The sequence below is a fragment of the Parus major genome, chromosome 4, assembly GCF_001522545.3.
Source record: "Parus major isolate Abel chromosome 4, Parus_major1.1, whole genome shotgun sequence".
Taxonomy (NCBI): domain Eukaryota; kingdom Metazoa; phylum Chordata; class Aves; order Passeriformes; family Paridae; genus Parus; species Parus major.
In genome coordinates, this window is record NC_031771.1 from 12,401,380 (window position 1) to 12,421,677 (window position 20,298).

General features: G+C 40.1%; 1 protein-coding gene across 1 annotated transcript in view; it reads left to right on the top strand.

Annotated features, from left to right (window-relative positions):
* The window catches only part of ZNF827 (zinc finger protein 827), a 98,672-nt gene that overhangs the window by 45,829 nt on the left and 32,545 nt on the right, over positions 1-20,298 (top strand). The window contains exons 5-7 of the mRNA XM_015623640.1: positions 3,370-3,603; positions 15,046-15,297; positions 15,992-16,049. Of these exons, the coding sequence (XP_015479126.1) occupies positions 3,370-3,603; positions 15,046-15,297; positions 15,992-16,049 (544 nt within the window). The remainder of the gene's footprint in view (positions 1-3,369; positions 3,604-15,045; positions 15,298-15,991; positions 16,050-20,298) is intronic.

Genomic DNA, 20,298 nt, shown 5'->3' on the forward strand with positions numbered 1-20,298 from the left:
ACCTTCAGGGCTTCCTCTGGGTTGGGGGACCCTGACTGTTTTCTTTTTCTCATTGGTGAAGTATTGTAAACACACAGAGTATACATATCTCGTGAAGAGCTCATTTAGATTGTGTCTGCTGCTGTGCTGGTAGATTTGTTACCAACATGGTTTTGTTTATCATTGTTACCCTGGATGATGGCTCAGAAGTGTGAGGAGGTGGTGGCTCCTGGCAGCACATGCTGTCGCTGCAGGAGCGATCACGTGTGGGGTAGGGATAGAGAGAGAGAGGTGTACAGAGGAAAGGAGGGAAACTTGATTCAATCTGGATCTGTCACTTCTTGGGATCAGTCAGGTTGGAAAAGACCTCTGAGATCATCTGGTCCAATCCATGACCAAACATCCCCTTGTCAACTAGACCATGGCACTGAATGCCACGTCCAGTCTTTCCTTAAACACCTCTCTGGGCAGCCCATTCCAGTGTCTAATCACTCTTTCTGGAGGAAATTCTTCCTAATGTCCAACTTAAACTTCCCTTGGTGCAGCTTGGGACGATTTCCTCTTATCCTGTTGCTGGCTGTCTGGGACAAGAGACCCCCACATGGCTACAGCCTCCTTTCAGGGAATAGTAGAGTGATAGTGACCCCTGGGCCTCCTTTTTTCAGGCTAAACACCCCCAGCTTCCTCAGCCACGTCTCATAAAACTTGTGCTCCAGACCCTTCACCAGCTCTGTTGCCCTTCTCTGGACTCACTCCAGCACCTCAGTGTTCTTCCTGAATTTAGGGGCCAAGGACTGGACTATTGCTACACTATTTAAACTCTTATGTGATCTACCTTGAATTTTTGGTCTTCTGAGCTATTAGAACTTGTCTTCATCTTAGTAGGGTTTGAGAGTACCCTGGGATGACGAATATGGAGGCACCACCTTACACCTGCCCTTGGACTGGGTCAAATTGGCTGCTGACTTTTGCCTTGGTGATAAGAGGGGTTAAAAAAATGCTAATTTCTTTCAAAAGCATTCCTTTTGATCCTTTTTCTTGTGGTAGGATAATGCAATAAGCATGTGTCACTGCATACTATAGCACCTAACTCTTGTAATAAGTTCCTTGCTTAAGACTGTGATATTATATGAATTCTGTTACATTTTTTTGTTTATGGAAGTTTTTGACATGGTATATGGTTGCAAACTTATACTGATCTATGCAAGTTTAATGTAACCTCTATTTTAAATGGTGGAAGAGTGTAGGCTCACCCAGCCTGTAGTGCTTGCTCTACCTGGCTGGTTTTCTGCCCTGGTTCATGGCAGAGACAAGGCTGGGTCCACAGGTTAATGGTTGTTCTCAGTGGGTTGTCTTTACCTCTTCACATGGACTCATGCTTCCTTTATTTTCTGGGACAAATTTGAATTAATACCTTTTTGAAAGGAATAAATTCAAAAGACCTTTTCTTTCCCCAATGTTCTCTGAAAGTTCAGGCAGACTGCTCTCTCTCAGATCCTGGTGGAGATATTTTTCATATCAGCAAAGCAGCTGGAGTGGCATGTTTTAAAAGCAAAGGACAGCAGAAGGTAATTTAACAGTGAAGGGTTGGGTCTCTTTTTTTGTGACTGTTCATCACTCCAGGACAAACCCCAGAATAGACTGAGGCCAGGCTAAAGAAGATAGATGAAATTTTTTGTTAGTACCTTAGTATAGTTAGGATTGGCTTGAGAGCTCCAACTTGTACTTTTATGGGTTAAAGCATGTCTTAATGTTTCATGTTTCTAGTTTTGCTCTTCTTTAAAAAATAAAAAATGCAGAAGCAATTCCTAGTGCTGGTGAAAGTGCCTATAGGTCATGTTAAAAATTCCAGATATAAAGTAATGTTATTTCTGAAGTGAATAGAACTAATGTGTATGTGCACATCGCTTATGTGTGCACTCCTTTACTACTTGCCTTAATCTTGTTCTTTGGTAATTGCTGTCCAACCAACAAGGAGGAAAATCAAACAACTCTGAAATATAAATTGAAAAGATGTGTTGTGTTACAGGGTAATGCAGTAGCTTTAAAAATCATTAGCATACTCCCAAAGGCAAACATAAAAAAATTGAAGAGTGTGGAAATGAACAAAGGCTCAAAGTAGTAAATGTGAGTGTCTAATTCTGATAAAGATGGCAATTGTACCTCATATTTTAGAGTTCTGGTCTCTGGGAGATAGTGAGCACTTCATGGTAGGATGCAGGAATTCAGTTTCTCCAGGAGTTTTGAGGGAGTTGCTGAGAAGGAGAGTATCTGAGGAAATAAGCCAAAAAAGTCAGGAAAGAGAGAGTAGGTAAGAAACTGTGAATTGGAGAAAGGAGTCCAAGCAGGTAAATGTTGCCAGATTTTGTCAGGCACAATGCTCAGTCTTTTGTGTTTGTGGAGACAAAAGTTTAAAGAGGTGGGAAAAATGTAAACTTACCAAAGTTAAAGGCACTCAACGAGTCATCTGCTGTGTGTTACTGGGAGTTTAAAGTGGTATTTTGGCCAAGAAAAGGTCATGAAGAGCTAGGGGAAGAAGTCTCTTCATGGTTAAACAAAAAAAAAATTATAAGAAGATTTACTTGAAAAGTAGTGCAAATTCTTTAGTTTTCTTTAGCCCATGAATTTATGTTGTCTGGGCTTGGAAGTATTGTTTAAGAGCTGTTTTGGTTTTACCCTTTTAACCAAACACGGTGCAAAGGTTCTGCTGCTCTCAAGGGGTATTGGAAAGACCCTTCAAGAAAAGCATTGCTCAGTGTGTAGATATTAAGCAGCTCCCCAAAGTCTCCTTGCCTCCTCTGAAGCTGTGAGGAGGAGTATTCGAAAGAAATATTTTAAACTTGCTCTATTTTTATGGATTTAGAGTTTGGAACACTGCAGAGCTGTCTTCTGAAAATCCCTTAGTTCTCTTCTTAATACAGTAACTTTTAGGGCCTAAGAATTTGCTGTCTTTTCCCTTTTACTCCCCTCTTAGGTTTTCTATCTTCTTACTCTTCATCTCTCGCCTCTCTTTCATTCTTTAAAACCTTAGTATGTCATATCCATGGGCTTTGCCAAATTTTCCCTTAAGTGAAATGATGTTTTAAACTTCCACCAAGCCTGCAGGAAACCTATAAACCAATGACCAGGGAAGAGCTTTTAGGAGGAGTAGGTGGGGAAAAGAGAGAGGATGTCCTTCTGAGCTTTGGCACATGCAGTTGTTGTGTTTCAAAACTGCCTCTTTGTAGAAAAGGTGCGGAAGTTTGTCCCTTGAAGCATCTTTGAACACAGTTTGATGTGTCTGCTTCCAGTACGTACTCTAGTATTTTTCAGGTTATAGTTTCTTCCTGTTACTAGCTGTTCCAGGATTATATATTACACTAAGTCTCACTTCTTTCCTTCTCTTGACAGCTGCAAATCAAAAAGAGCCCTTAACTCCTAATTTTAAAGTGAAGGAGGAGCCTAAGGATGAAGAAGCTGGAAGTTCAGCCATGTCTCAGCCCAGCTATGTGTTCAGCCAAGAATCTGAAGCCTCAGCTCCAAATGTGCCTGAAGAGAAACTCAAGCCACAAGAAACACAGGCAAATGTGATGAGGCAGGACATGTCAGTTAAGGCAGCATCTGAGCTCCTCATGAAGCTCTCAGGTAGATATTTCACTTAATAATATTAAATTTCTGATTTATTTTTCTTTTTTGTGTATGCTAGCAGGGTTACCTTGCAAGAAGGTAGGTTCAGCTTTAATAGCAAGCCAAGGAACAATTGAAAAGGCCTGTCTACAAAGTGTCATGTACATGAAACATCTCAGTTTGGTCTGTAGCCACACTATCTAATTATCTCTGCTCTGATTTTCAAATTAATGACTATGGAATAAGTCTGAAGAAATGATTCCTTAATACTTTTAGGTACTGTAATTTTTAAAATGTACAAAACCATGTTAGTACCAATTTATTCACATGTGTCACTTCATTAATATAGTAAGAAAGTTTCTGTACCTTACTGTACTTTTAAAGCTTTTATTTTTTTTTCTGACAATACATTGTACTCGAAATTACAAGATCCAGTGTTAAAACTGTGTAAACTGAGCCAGCTTTCTGCATTTAGCAAGACCACTTGAACTTTCTTACATTGCCTCAGTGATAGATTCTTCTGCCAGACAAGTAGACAGTGTACATACATAGGTAGTGTTAAAGCTGGAGGGAGACAAATAAAAATGCATGTTCTGCTAATTATGATTAATTAATCATTTAATTAATTGAGGTTTAAGAGAAAGTAAAAGGGTTGAATTCTTCCCACTGGAATCAGGTTAAGTGAATGATGGAAAACAGACCAGTTTTTAGGACCAAGGCATGAAAATCAGTCTGGCAGGCTGGATTTTGTGTTTCTGCACCTGAACTGGATCTGATAAATGTTAAGTCTTCTCCAAAACTGGACAAGACTTAATTTTTTCATTATGGAAAAGTCATGCAAGAGGTGCTGGTGGGAATGCTTACATGTTTAGTAACTTCTGAGATCCCTGTTAAACCTGCCTGTCAAATCTGTTGTCTTGATTGGATACTCTCAACCGTGAATTTGAGCTCAAACTTGTATCTGAAAGACTTTAGCTGACTAGGATCTCCCCCATAAAACACGTAATTAATTCACTCCTGTTCATGCTTCCACACTTTAATTTGCTGAAGAATTTGAATCACTGACTTGAAAGCTTTCCATGTTAATGGAAGTGTTGCAAAAAACGTGTTCCCCAAGTACAAAAGCTGACCAGAACACCAGTTTCCAGATTTTTTTCTCAGACTCCCAAATACGAAACACTCGGTTATTGGTGTAATTCACAGTTGCTGCTGGTAATTGGTTTGAGTGGGGTGTTTTGGTAACAAAACTTTGCAACCTAATGAATGCTGTGACTGTTTTTCTTGGTGCATATAAACTTATATAATTACTTTTATAAAGAAAGAGCTCCGTAATTTAATATATTGTCAAGTACTTCAGAGACACAGTGGTTCTGGATTGTAAGTGTGGAGTTGAACACTGGCAGGCTGTATTTAAATATTTCTATTGCTACCTATTATGTTAGAATATTTGTGCCTTAAATACCTGTTTGTATGAGAGAAATACAGTGTATATTAAATCTTGGTCATCATCAGCTTGTGTTGGGACCTCCCAGGCTTTAAAGACCGTAGTAAGAACTACACCAGTGTAACATTTCTCTTACAAGCTCTTAGAGACTGAGAAGTTTTTGCTGACAGTGGTCTTTTTGGCTAATCCAGAGATTAGGAAGTGAAGAGTGATTTGGATTTATGAAGTTGGTATTGCTGCTGTTGATATTCCTGCATCAGTCAGGGGGTGGGGTTACACCCAGCTTCTCATGGACAGCTTTCAACTTGCACTTCCCTGAATTGCCATCTAAGGCAGAAACTAGAGAGGGAAACACTGAGATATAGTTCAATGTAGGAAAATTACCAGAGGAAAATCTTTAAATTTTTAGCCTCTTTAGTGGTTTATTTTGGGTTTTTTAAAATCTTTATCTGGTACAATACTCCCATATTACTGTTGGCTTCACAACCTACTGTAAGCAATTTTGCAGCCTGATTTTGGTGACTTAGAACGTACTTAAAAAATTAAGCCACTTCTTCAAAGAATCATCGAAGGTGATGTGTAAGTTTTAGCTTTCTTATTTTCCAGATTCTGTACTGCATTAGTATGTAACTCTGAACTTCATATAAAGTGTTAGCAAGTTCTCCTCACAGTTTAGTTAGACAAAATGATCCTTTTCCAGCCTGAGAACCAAGGACACCATTGCAGCTTCGCACCCAAAAAGTATAAACAACAGTGAACTGAGGAGAGCAAACTGGGAGGATGTGAGTTCATAACCTGAAGCTGTAATTGGGCAATTAACCCCAATATGTAAATGGACCAAAACTTATAAAAGTGTGAAAATGTGTGACCCATTGTCTATCTGGGTGTAGCTGTGGGCAGGCTCTAGTACTGCCCAAGGTGTGTCCTTTGAAGGCCTTTTTAATAAATACCTACTTTATTCCTTTAACTCTGTCTAGCCTGTGTTCTAGGTAGCCCCTCAAGGCATCAAAGGACCTCAAAGATGACAGAATCATTTAGGCTGGAAAAGACCACCAAGGTCATTGACTCCAGCCATTGAGTGATCACCACCTTGTTCTGGGCTACAGCACTGAGTGCCACATCCATTCATTTCTTGAACACCTCCAGGGATAGTGACTTCACCACCTCTATGGGCAGCCCGTTCCAATGCTTGGCACCCCTTTCTGTGAAACAGTTCTTCCTGATGTCCAGCCTGAACTTGCCCTAGTACACCTTGAGGCTATTTCTTCTTGTCCTATTGCTGGTTGCTTGGGAGAAGAGACTTTCCCAGCTACAGCCTCCTTTCAGGGAGCTGTAGAGAACAATTATCTGGTTCCAACCCTGCTGCCATGGGCAGGGACATCTTCCACTAGACAGTGTTGCTCAGAGCCTCATCCAGTGTGGCCTTGAACACTTCTAGGGATGAGGCATCCATATTTCTTCCTGAGCCAGATCTTGAGGTGAAAAGGAAAGCAAAAACAAAATTACTCCTTTTTTCATGGTACTGGAAAGAAAAAAAAAATAAGTATATCTTGATGTTTTACTCAGTGTGGGCAATCCTCAGTCAAGTGCCCTTCATAGATTTGATATATTTTATAATTTGGTTTAAGTCAAGTTCTTCCAGATTCTCTATATTCTTGGTAAGGACTGAATAGATTGTGTTCTTGCTTTGTTATTTTCACTTTCTTCTGCATAATACTGATCACCAAAACCTACATCACCTACAAATTCAAGAAGGAATTTCAAACATAACAGTGTTGTGCTTCCTGCATTCCTGACATAAATGCTGCTGTTACCCTCTGAACAAGAATACTGCTGCTTGTTTCAGCCTCATGGGTGGGAGCCTCTTGGGATTTGGGCATAGACCTTGCTATCTCCTATGTCAAGGATAAACTGGTTGTATTTTTCACTGAGAAATCTCTTTTCCCAAATGTAGGTGCTGTGTTGCCAGCCCTTGGCTGTAATGGGTAGTGTGGAAGGCCTTTCCAGCTCTGGAGCCTGGTATGGTCGGGTGCATGTTGTAGGGTAGGTTTACTCCAAATCACCAGCCCTTTGTCAGCCTCCATTTGTCAGCCACTCAGAAATTACTCTAGAGCTAGGAAAAGTTAGAAAAGTAGACATCTTCTCCTGTAGTATAAGATAAGACTCCCTCCTTCAAGCTGAAGGCCTCTTCAGACACTTGCTTCTAGCAACATAACCAGAGTTTGGGATCAGACCCTTGCCCCACATATTACTTTGGTGGAATTGGACCTTTTACACCAGTTCTTTCTCTCCCATATTCCCCTGGGATTCAGGTCTTCTGCCCCACAGTTACCTACTCACACCTTGTTACCTACTCACACCTCTTCCAAAGGATTATCCAAGGTCAAAGGGCTGATGTCTCTTGGGCATGTCTGTGCAGAACCCACTTCCACCCAAACATCCAGGACAAAACTTTCTAACAATCAAGTTGCTATTTCAGAATCAATCAAATGCCCATTTGAAAAAAACTGGTGTTTGGAAGTTAACAGGCAAAGTTTGAGCAGATTTTCAACCTCCATTCGGCAGAAGAAAATAAAATTACCACTGTGATATGTGTGAGTACACAAAGGTGAGCTGGGAATTCTGCCCATAAGTCTTGACTGAGACTAGATCCAGTGGTAAGCAAACACATTTGAGGAGAGAGTGGAGTGGGGCATATTGCTCTCATCTGTCTGGAAGGGTGCCATCAATGCATGATTTTAAATTCCCATAAAACATTGCATAAAATCAGTTAGAAGAAATGGTAGTAATGTGTTTCAAATACACATTTCCTTCATTTTTACCTGTTCTCTTTCATGGAAAAGCTAATTTATTTCTCAAAATGTTTAATTAAGTGGCACCCTCAATGACTCCTGGTCAGTTTTATACACTCAGTCTTATAAATTGAAAGGTAAGTTTCAGAGGAGACTGAAATTAAAAATAAATATTTGCATTTACATCCCAATGTTAGAGCTGAAAAACTAATTTTTTGCTGAAATAGTCATGTTGCTGATATGTTTGGGGCATGCATTAGCTTTTAGAAGCATGTAATGTTTAGGCTTCTTCTCCAAAAATGAACATATAGGTGGAGGTGTATAAAATCAATCCCAGCACTTTTTAAGTAATATTTTACCCGGAGACATTTATATGTCCTTGTCTTTCTTAGAAATGTTGCCTGAATCACATTTGCCTTCATTTCAGGTATATCCTATTTTTGAGATCTGTTCATTTTGCATGTAACTCAGGTGGTTTTCCTCCTCTTTTTTTTTCTGTGGGTCAATTCCCCATGTATTGCATCTCCTTGTTAGCCCAAGCAAGTGCATGACATTTGTGCTATTTGGTTCCTTTGGATTTTTTGTTCTTCAGTCCTCAGGTCACACAGTGTTTTCTTGTAATACACCAGTATCAACAAAGAGTCTTATTTCTGGGTTATCAGCACATGCAATTATTGCAGACTTACTTCATGACCTCAGCACACAAAGTGAGTGCTGCCTACAATTGAATCCAAAAGCATTCCTGATCAACTCCATTTATTATCACCTAATTATATGATAGTTCCTCTTTTGGAACAACTGGTTATTACAGGGGAGGGGTGTGATGGGGTTCTGGCATTTTTTTGATTAAGTCTTTATCCGCTTTAAAATGTTTATGGTAATTTTGTATTTCATGCTTTGTAGTTTGTTTTTTTTTTTGACACTATCATACATTTAATTGAAATCACATGGAATAGATCAACTATTTTAAAAGAGTAAAACAAGGAGGAAAAGAATGATGGTACAATTCTAGCATAAGGTAAAGATCAGAACTAATCTTGCTGCATATTTCTTTTCCACAACATTGTGGACTGCTCTGGAAAGTGTGAGTGTGGAGTTAGGCTGCTCTCTTTGGGGATTCCTGTTGCTGGTACCTCGTGAGAGTCCCTGCACCTGGACTGATTGCAGGAGAGCTGTCAAGGCTTTCATCCCTGCTTAGAAAGCCTTGATAACAGGCAGAGAAGGGAAAATACAGAGAAGTCTTTTGTTCTTTGGGGCTTCTGAAGGAGCCCAGAACATAAGTGGGGGCATGTATGATCCGAAATAAGACTTTCTCTTTGTGGGAAGTAGAGAAATGGCAAACCATGTCAAGCTACAATCCCACATTAAACCCTGCTACTAGCCAAGTGGGTTTTTCTTGTTTTGGTTTTTTCTTTTAACCAGGTTCTTTAAATAGGGTCTTGCAGGTAAGCACCATCATCCTACCATTTAAATGGAAGGGGCAGCAGGTGTCTATCACAACTCTAATTAGTCTATGGGTTTAATTTGCTCTATTTTTTTTTCCTTGGATAGCATTTCTGTGAAGCAGCTTGTAGCTGCAAAATTCTGTAAGATGGGAGTTCAGAGGTTCCACTTTAATAAATATGAGCCATTTCAGGATGTTTTTGTTTTTTTTTTTTTTAATGTAGGATCCTGTTACATTGATTCATTGACATTGTCTTATATAAAACAGCAGTTTGAAAAAAATACTAGCAAAATAAAGCATCAAGCACAGCGCCCTAGGGAACGTCAGATGTTCCTTGTTGTGTCTCTGTAGCAGAACCTTCAGGGCTCGCCAACTGTTCCTTACCTCTGAGGTTTTATTTAAGCTGTTTTAGGGCATGTTTATTTCTAGCAAATCAGAACAATTAGCATAACAAAACGCCTGGTTCTCCGTGCTGAAAGCTTTTGAAGTTGGTACAAGTTGACCCACTAGTTACCCCTGTCTGCTTCATTGTGGAGACTGGTACATGAGTCCAATTTATGAGACATGTGGGAAAAGCTTTCTTCTCTAAGTTGATTCATAAAGTTGATTTGCAAAGCTGATGGACATTTCAGCAAATACGAGCAACTTAGAATTTTAGTCGCAAGGTAAAGTTTTAAATAAAATGGCTGGAAGAAACAGGAATGATTTAACAAGTATTCATTTGGCAATGCAAGGTTATTGGACAGCTGTTGTGCCAGCCAAAGCAATATTTATGGCATGACTTGTGTTTTTTATGAAATCTATCCCTTACCTTTGACTTCTGTCTCAAATAACGGGAAAAGCAGAGTATGCTGCATTAGGATGGGTATGTTCAGTCTCTCCTACAGAGAATGTGAGTGCTTCATGGAATCACAGAATGGCTTGTGATGGAAGGGATCCTTCTTCCAGTCTAACCCCTCAACTATGAGCAGGGACATCTTCATCAAGATCAGGTTGCTCAGAGCCCTGTCCCACCTGACCTTGAGCATTCTCTGGGATGGGCCATTTACCACCTCTCTGAGTAACCTGTTACCATGTTTCAATACTCATATTGTAAAAAATTCTTCCCTTATATATAGTCTGAATCTGCCCTCTTTTGGGTGAAAGCCGCTGCCTCTTGTCCTATCACAACAGGCTCGGCAGTCTGTCCTCACCTCTCTTACAAGTCTGCTTTAAGTACTGAAAGGCTGCTGTAAGGTCTCCCTGGAGCCTTCCCTTCTCCAGGCTGAGCAACCCCAGGTCTCTCAGCCAGTTTCCACAGGGAAAGTGTTCCAACCTTCTGATCAGGTCCATCAGGTCACGGCTTCCCTGTGCTGCGAGGCATTGGGGGAACTGAGCCTGTTCAGTCTGGCACAGGGGAGCTAAAGGCCAATGTAAAGCCTGCACCTGCTTGAAGGAAACTTGGAAAAGCAGTGGAGTTAAAGTCTTCTCCCTGCTGGCAGATGGTAAAAGAAGGGGTAACAGCTGCCAGCTGCAGTTTGGGAAGTTCAGAGTGGACATTAAAAAAAATAGTGCTGCATAAGAACAAGCGTTGTCTTCCTTTTGGAAGTTCTGCAAGATGAACCTGCTGCTGGCCTAGTGCTGAAGATTCATGAAATAATTTTGTTTGGAGGGGACCTCCAGGGTCATCTATTCCAGACCTTTGCTCAGAGCAGGTCAGATCAGGCAGGCTGCAGAGGGTCAGTATCTCCCCATCATGATGGGAATTCTTTTTCCTGTATGTATCAATAGAATTCCCCATGTTCTAGCTTGTCTGTTGATCTTGTTGACTGATACGTTTACTGTGCACTTATGAGAAATCTGACTTTAGCTTCTCTACACCTTCCCTTTATTCCTTAGGGAGCTGTCAACAGCAATAAAGTGTCCCCTTGGTGTTGTTTTCTTGAGGCTGAACAAACCCGGTTCTCACAGCTGTTCTCTTCTGTCTTGAAGCAGCCCTCTCTAAACCTTGGTTGCCTAATGCTGAACATGTTCTGGGGATGTCAGTGTTGATCCTGTACTGGGGGAGCCATGGATAGGGCACAATACCCTAAATGCAGCCTTGTGAATGCAGAACAGAGTATAAGAATCTCCTCCCTCTGCCTGATGGCTACAGACCTGATAATGTGGCCCAAAATAAGGTTGGCCTTGAATGCCACAGCAAAGGGCACTTTGCTGACTTGTGCTCAGTTGGAGCTGGATTGTGATAGTCCCAATTTTCAGAGAGATTAAATAAGGTCTTTCTAGAACTTGCCAGCCTCTGTTCTAGGATGTAGAATGGCGTTGTCTGAGACTAAATTTCAGAAGTGTTCTTACTGCTACACTGTATAGAGGTGACACTGTCAGGCCTTCAGGGCTAAATGTTGTACCTGAGCTTTTAGGCAGCACAAGTATTGTTCTATGTTTCTGCTGTTCTAGGTTTGGAGGGTTTGTTTAGCAAGCATCGCTACTTTGTGATTCCTTGCAGTTGTGAATGCCAGAGAACCTGGAAACTGTGGAAGAAATTGTTTCTTCCTGGAACAAGCTTGTCCAGTACTCTATTTTTCATATCTGATGTGGAAAGTTGTCTCACTCAATGTGATTAGGAATACATTCATTAAGGCTTTCATATATAAGATGATTAAAATTTACATTGCTCTGTAAAGAAACAGCATCTCTGTGGCTTGGTAAAGTACATCCATGTATAATAATTTTCTCTTGTTTTGTTAAGGTGTTTCTGTACAACAAAGTTATTAACAGAAAAAGACATATTTTGGATGATATAGTTCATCTTTTGACCTATGAAGTGTCTCAGCACTTCTGTGCTTTTATTCTGAGCTCCACCCAGGTTAGTTTTGAATGAATAGCAGACTGTGTTTTGGAGATGATGGTTTGGATTCTTCTGAGCTTGAGTCTTCTTAGCTCATAGATTTTGCTGTGCTATTATAGAAATCTGACCTAAAGAAAAAAACCTGACTCTCACACTAACTTCATATTCTCATACATTGCAGATTATTTAACCAGCTCATCTACTAGGTCTGCTATAAGAGTTAAAATTATTTCATTATTTAAAGCAGGAGACCTTTTTGTGTACCTGTAATTGACTTGAAAAACTTTGGCTGCACTATAACCATGTGAGATACCTATGTAAAGAAATAAGGGCTATCACCTTACTCCACAATGAACAGCACAGAAGGGAAAATAATCCTCGAGAAGCTGGAGTTTGACTGCCTATATGGTGAGACAGGTATGGGCATAACCTTAATTACAGTATTTTGCCAGCACAAGATCTAGCACAGCAGGGTTATGCCTGTGATTATGCCTGCTTGTGGGACAGACTGACTGTTTCCCTTTCATTAGCTCTTGTAAAATTATCAGAAACTCTCCTTCAGTCTTCTCTTTGTGTGTTTGCTTTGGGGATTTAGAGTATGACAGAATTCACATTTGGCAGGGACATTCTGTCAGATCAAAAGGGTGCAGCTGGGAAGATAAAGGTCAAAGGAAATGATCAAATATGTAGATTTAGTTAGGGCAATTGCAGTGCTCACTGATGGTGAGGGAGAGAAGGTCACTGGTATTGCTTGACTCTTGCCTTAGTTGGGGTTCTATCAGCTTGTCTGATACAAAAGCATTTGCAGGACAGGGAATTAAACTGTGTGGAGCAGGAACAGAAATAGAAAGAATATTTTAAAAGAAAAGAGAGCAACAAAGGTCAGCTTCACTCTGCACCTAAATTTGGAAGCTGGGTGCAGAGCTCAGTTGGTCAGAGATCTGAAGAACTCATTTGTTTGTGGAGTTACCTGAGCTTTTGATTGACACTGTTACCTGATGCGTTCCTTTGTTGCTCTGTGTTCACTTTCAATGCACAGCATGCTATTTTTACACTTTTAAACACAGATGCAAGGTTCTGTGGTTTTATAATAAGAGAGTAATGGAAGATTTAAACAAAATTTTAAAGAGAAAAATCTTCTTAACACGACAAAAAAAGCATTATGATATTTCTAACTGGTCTTCAGCTGAGAATTCACTATAAAAATTTCTGAAGTCTGAGATGCATCTGTGGATAGTAGATAGATTTCTATCAATGTTTATATGTGTCTTTTAAAGGTCAAGAAATGTCATAAGAAAAGATTGAAAGCACTTCATGTAAATTGTTCCTGGAACATATCCAAGTGGCTTTTATCTCCTGGCTTCAAGTTTTTTTTTTCCTTTAAGAGCTGTGGGAAGTAAAACCACTTTTTCTCTGCTCCAGGAATGTGGAGAGAGGCAAAAACCAAGGTAATGAAAAAGAACTTGGTGATCCATATCAGTTTAATTTTAGGTAGAATGCTTATGCCTTCATGATAAAGGGATTCTGTCCATCTCTTGCTGGAGGTGACAATATGATGCCAACCAGCTGAGCAAGTTGAAAACATTTTTGGGGATAACCAAGCCATGTTTTGGTGCCTCTGAGAACCATTGTAATATTGGGTAATTGAAAATGAAAAGCCTGAATCTTTAACACTTGGAATAAAATCTGTGAAGCTGACACATGTGCGTTAGAGAGGATGGGAAAAACAGAGGAAACAAAATTTTTTTTAATGATTCCTTGCTTGGGTGTCCCTTCTGGTACTTAACTCTGTTCATGTATTTATTTATGTTCGTGGTTATCCAGGCTTATTGCCTTTTTTATGTTGTCTGTCTCTGGAGTTTCTGGTCAGCATCCAGCCAGCAGAAGTAACACCTTATTGGGGAGTTCTGCCATGATACCAGTGCCCTTTCACAAGTGCTCTGAATGAAAATCATTACGAAAAAAAAAATCATCCTCTTTCTCTGAAACTAAATTGAGAATAAATTCTACAGGTCTTCAACCTCTCTTTCCACAGCAGAAAGTCTGAATCTGGTCTGTATAGGTATTTGGGGTGTAGTAAACAAATTATCTTGGAGTCTTGATTTTGAGATGTCAAGGCTTTCATTCTGAATAAAAAATGATCACTTACCTTCCAACCAAACCAAAGAATGCAGCAACTCCCAAAGAATCCCAAGTGTAGAAAGTGAACTAAAAATTGGCTTTTAGACTATGGTGTTGTTTGCTAGATCTGGGACACTGGAGAGGAAGGCAAGGAGTGGGGGATATAGACTTAAGAAAACTGTTCATTAAGGTTAATGGACCTGGTAATGTATGAGGGAATATCTGTCAGCCCTGAGAAAAGCATGAGACCCAGAATACCCCTCTCATCTAGAAAGCTTGTGCAGGTGTAACAAACAGGTTCTTCCTGTGGTTGTCTGGAATTTTCCATAAAAGAGAAAAAGAGTGGAAGAGGAGAAGATGACGTTTCCTCCTCTGCCCCTATCCCCCCACAGATATTTCTGACTGTTGGTGCTGGTACTTCTGCTGATACAGAACAATTTGGAGTTTGCAAGGGGCCTTCAGTGCCCACCTTAGGAGAGCTGTGTGGAGCTGCAACTTCATTTAATAAATGGGAACAAAGCTGCAGTAACTTGTGTGTCATCACACACACATTATTCATAGAAAGTGATGTAGCTCTCATATTTGCAAATATGCAACTGTTTTCTGCTTTCTAGTTCAAAAAATTATTTTCAAGAGCTTGCTTCTATTTATAACAGGCAGAAGAATACTGAGGCTGTCAGCTGTTTGCTTCCCTTCCCATTTGCAGGGATGCGGTACGCAAATTATAACTTGGTAATTGTGATTTCTGCTTTGAGCACTCTGAAAAATTACAGCCTAATTAAATAATTATGGCAGTTGTTTATCTTTTTTTTTTTTTAATACATATTTGCAGCTGAGAGTTTCAAGGAAACCCAGACAGTAAAGATAAAGGAAGAGCCGATGGAAGTTGACATCCCCGACTCGCAGGCTTTGGTGTCACCCAGCCAACCCAGCCAAAACGTTGGCTACAGCACTTTATTGGGGCGAGACATCAGCGAGCACATCCAGAAGGCACCCGAAGGAGGCCGTGTGCTCCCAGAGAGAAATCTGTTCAGCCAGGACATATCAGTGAAGATGGCATCTGAGCTGCTCTTCCAGCTATCAGGTAAATCCAGTGCAACTGCTCAATAGCTGAAGTTAATGAACAAAATGAGATTTTTATATGTAATCCCAAAGTTCTGTAAAAACTGTAAGATCACCAGGGCTGAAAACTAATAGGAGTTAGAGCCTTCCTACCCTCACAGCTGAAACACAGAGGCCTTGCCAAATGTCCCCCATAGTTTGCATATGCTTTAAAGCACTGTGGCAGCCAGGTCAGGTTCACAGTGTTTCAACCGAGTTGGAAAAGCCAGAGTTCAGCTCCTGTATTTTTGAAAGCTAATTAAATAATTTGTGACGACTGCTTTGGTCCCTGTAGAGGGGAATCTGCAGATGGCAGTTCCTGGCTGAAGTGGTCAGTGGCTGCAAGATTCAGCACTCCTGGGGCTGCACTGCCCGCTTCCCTTGACAAAGATGGTGAACCTCATCTGTCACACAAAGGACCAGCAAGTGTGTCCAATGAACACTTGCATTGCACATTCTGCATGGAGCTCTAACACTGATGTGTGGAGCTGAAAAAACTTGTTGGTGTTAATTTAAATAAAGTCATGCCCGTTCTCTAATCATGCTGGAACCATTTACCCTAAATTACCCTGGGTTATGCTGTTATCTGAAAGCATTAAAATAGTTCCACTGAATAAAATCTGATCGAGAACATATGACTTATGCTAATCACAAAACTCATGTGTGTTCCTCTGCAGAAAAGGTGAGCAAAGAGCACAACCACAATAAAGATAACACCATCAGAACTACAGCCAGGTAAGTACAGCCCATGGTTACTGCAAAGCTGCACTGTAAATAGCATTGCCTCCTTTTGCCTTGTGAGCTCAAACCTGTCTGTGTCCTGAAAATGGGACCTGACAGTACAAATGTAAGATATTTCCATGAGTAATGGAACCCATATCTGAAAAGCTACAATTATAGATCTGATTGCTTAGGGTTCGTAAGTCAAAAAGGCCCAAAGGGCTTTTTTCCATTCTCCTCTGATCAAGTAGTCACACATCATTTTAGGAATTATTTATTCTATTTTTTTCAATAAAAACTGAAACTTAAATTGCATGGTACCTGCAGTGCTTGAGGGAAGACCAGGCTGACAACTGGATTTTAAGACCTGGACCAACTTAAGAAGAGGTGATTTTGATTGTCTTCTGTCTACCTAGATTTCTTTAGAAAAATTTCAATTTAGTATTTCTGCCATCTCAATACATTCTAGAGATGAATTTTTAAAAGTCAGACTGTAAGCACTAAAAAAATGTGTTAAAGATTACAGATACACTATTACAATAATCTAAATTAAGCAGGAGTTAAAAACATAATCCTGTTGTGACCTGTGCTATTAAAGAAATGTGCACTTTACAGTACTGTGGCTGGGAAGAAGCCCACAAGGTGTTTTCATATCCATGAGCAGCAAGGTGAGGTGTCCCTGTGGGAAGATTTAAGGCTCTTATGCAGTAAGTGGTAGCTGGAATTGCTAAAGACTTAGGAGCCCTTGGTAGGGTAGGAGTAGGAGGCAAGAATTGGCAAAGATATATTTATTTCCTACCTGAAAGTTCCCTAATTGTTGTGGACGGGTTGGAGACTGAGCATGCTGAAGTGATGAAGAGTTCATTCAAAATAGAGTAAGAGCTTCTTGCTTCTGCAGCCCCTTTATAGAAGTTCTCAGTGCTAACTTATAACAGCTTTGCCCATGCCGAATGGAAAAACATTTCAGTTGCAAAGAAAAGGTCTCTGAAATACATTGTACTTAAATTTCTAGGCCTGTCCAATTCATTCATGGTACCTACAATAAATAACTTGTTTTTAATAAACTGACCAGCTCGGTAAATGTACATTAGGGACTTTTTGATGTTGCAAGTTGAAAGATAATTCAATTGAGCTTTTGGCTTCTGGTTACAGTGAATGCTTCCCATGTTTGCTAGTATGGGAATTTGTCAGATATGCAGCCTGCACAGCCTTTCTGTGTTACTTAAAAAGCATAAGCCTGAGATGCAAACAGAGAAATGCACGTATTGTCCAACTACTCATTAACCATCCAGGGTGTGCTGCAGGGATGGGCTGACAAATAGTTGAAAATAGATTTCAATGTCTCATGATGTTACTAGCAGGACTGGTGTGAGAATCCAGAGCTACTTTTGGATCTGTCAAAGATAATTCCAATTGGAAAGGTTGAGGACAGTTCAAAGATAACTTGCCCTTATTCTGTCTGCCAATTTTTGAGAGGGTAGCACAGTTGGCTGTTGTTAAACTTGTGTTGAGCTTTACTGAGATATCCTTACAGTGGCTGCTATGCATCAGGACATGAAATGCTGAGTGCCTGGTTCAGTTTCTCTGGGTGCTTTTCTTATCTTGCCTATTTATCAGCAGAAGAAAACATGAATGAGGAGAGCTTCTTAAGAGGGGAAGTGAGTCAGTCTACTAAATCCTGCGAGTTCAAAGAGATTGACTTGAAAGACCTTGCCAAAATAAAAAAAAAAACAAACCACCCCAAACCAAATAAACAGCTGGAAGTCTTTACTGGTAAGGGTATGATGCCTTCTCGAAAATAGAATGTGGCGGAGCAGCCAGTGGAGGATAGAGGCACTTGGACTGCATTAAGAAAAAATGTGGTGATGCAGTTTGGCTCACCAACCCACATCTGGAATAATGACAGAAAGGCATTTGAATCACAATTGCTGTGTGAAATGTGCTGACAGCTGCAGAGAGCCAAGGTGAGGTCATTGTTGTCCACCTGTGAGTAGCTGGGAAGAACAAAGATTGAGCTGTGGCACTGGTGAGGCTTAAATCAGCAAACTCCCCAGCAAGATGGGGTACACAAGCACTTTTTGCTGTCTTATTTGTTATTAACATTTATAACCATCAACTATCTGTTGCTGTTCCTCCTGTGAGTACCCCTGGACTTTGCCAGCATATACTTCCATGTGACTTTGCTTAAGCAGCCAGAACTGGCAAGGATTCCTCACAGTTCAATGGCTGAGTGAGATGGTAGAGACTGCCATCTGTGATGAGAAGACAGAAAGTGCAGAAGTGAGTGGTCTGGAAGCAAGTAGTACACCAGAAAAAGATGCCAAGATAAGTTTCTTTCATCTAGAGAACTGTGTAGCCATGAAACTGGAAATATGTAGCCAGATGAAAAATAAAAAATATCCTAAAGCTTAACCTTCATCAGAAAGGACTTTACACAGTGATTGAGGACAATGTGTGTAATTTCTTGCTATGAAGCAGGAGCTCCTCCCTCCATACTTTGCACTGGGAATTGGAGGACGTATCTGCTGAAATGGAAATAATAATAGGCCCACCACTGAAGAGACTCAGCTGCTGTTCTAGAGGAAGGCAGAAAAGAGGTATCCAAGGATGGCTCTGTAATTCACCAGCAGCAGTGGAGGAGAATGAAATCCTTGGGATATGGCACAATGTGGCCTCCTGCAGTACCTGCTCATGATCTATGGCCTAACCTGAAATAGATAAGCCCTGCACCATCCGTTTTGCTTAGAACCAGCAGTGAGCAGTGTCCCAGTGACTGAAACTAAGGCACACCAGGAAGGCCAACATGGGAACCTGAGAGGATTACAAGATTTTCAAGAGTCACAATAGTAATAAAACATTTTTTATTGCTGTTTTTTCTTCAAATCATTATTAAACCAGTGAGAAGAATGTTGCAATAAATCATGGCATATTTTTATACAGCGTGGTCTGTTTTGTATTATGTCACCCCTGAGTGGGAGTATGAGTCTTGGAAGAAGTTAAGTTTTGCAAGTGTACATTGGTGCTGTTTTGGTTTATCCTGGTCACTTGTTTTCTGGAGAATCCTGCATTGTTCAGATATTTGCATTCACCAAACTGTTTAGGTTTGGGGCAACTTCACACCTTCCCCTTCAGCACAGCCTAATGTTGACTGTTTATGGATGTGTTCAGACTTTTGTAGAAATACCAAAATATCCCATTAACTGTCACATATGGAACAGCACAAAATTAATAATGTCCAAAAAACTTAATAGGAAGGTAAAAGAATGTAGTTGCCAAAAGTGTTTCATAATCAAGTCAGCTAATTATCCAGAAGTTTTCCTGAGGCAGAAGAGGTCTGACCAAGGATACAAGTGACTTGTTCACTCTGCAGAAAAAGTGCACGAGGGAAAACACAGGCAAGTGATGCCTTTGGGAGAGAAACTTTGGGTATCTGGACTGGTGAGGTCAGCTTGGTGCAGCTGAGACTTTGAGTCTTCTTTGAGGACTACTCACTGTGCAACACCTTGTAAGACCTCATAGTAGGTCCTTTATCCTGAAAAGATTCTTGGATTTTTTTTCCTGGGTAAGAAAAGGCTGCAGAAATGGTCTGGCCTCCTGTCCTGCACCTTTAAAACACCCACTATACACCAGCCTGTTAAGGATTCTCAGTCTGGGAGAGATCAGATTTAAACTGATTCTCATTTTGCTTAGAAGAAATTGATAGTTTGCATGCAGGAGGAATGCATTCCTTTAGAAAGCATTTTTCCAAGAAAGACTGTAGTTTTCCATTTTGTTTTTTTTATGTACTTCTTGCTGATGTCTGACTGTCCTGCAGACAAGGAATTATTGTTTGTTATGGTCTTTAATTGAGCAGAAAACATACTTTGACAAAGATGCCATTTCACTATTGAAATTAACTTTTTTTCTGCCTGTCAATTAAAACTAATGCAAAATATTTTTTTTAAATCATATAGCTGGTAATTCTTGTGCTTTATACTCTTTGGGATGCACCCTTTCAATTTATGAACTGTTTCCTGCTTTAAAAATCAAATGGAGGTAGTTTCATTCATGGAAGGCCATGTCAGAATAGAACTATTCAACATCTTAATCTAATATTTGAAAAGTTCTGTTTTAAAGATAACTACTGTATGCTTCAGATTATTAAATAATATTTTTTTACCTTTCCTGATTGCCCTTTCCAGATATGAAAATGGAATACAAGTTTTTGAAGTGTTAATTTTAATGATCCCTGTTGTGTTGTGATATAGTAAATATAAGATCTTGA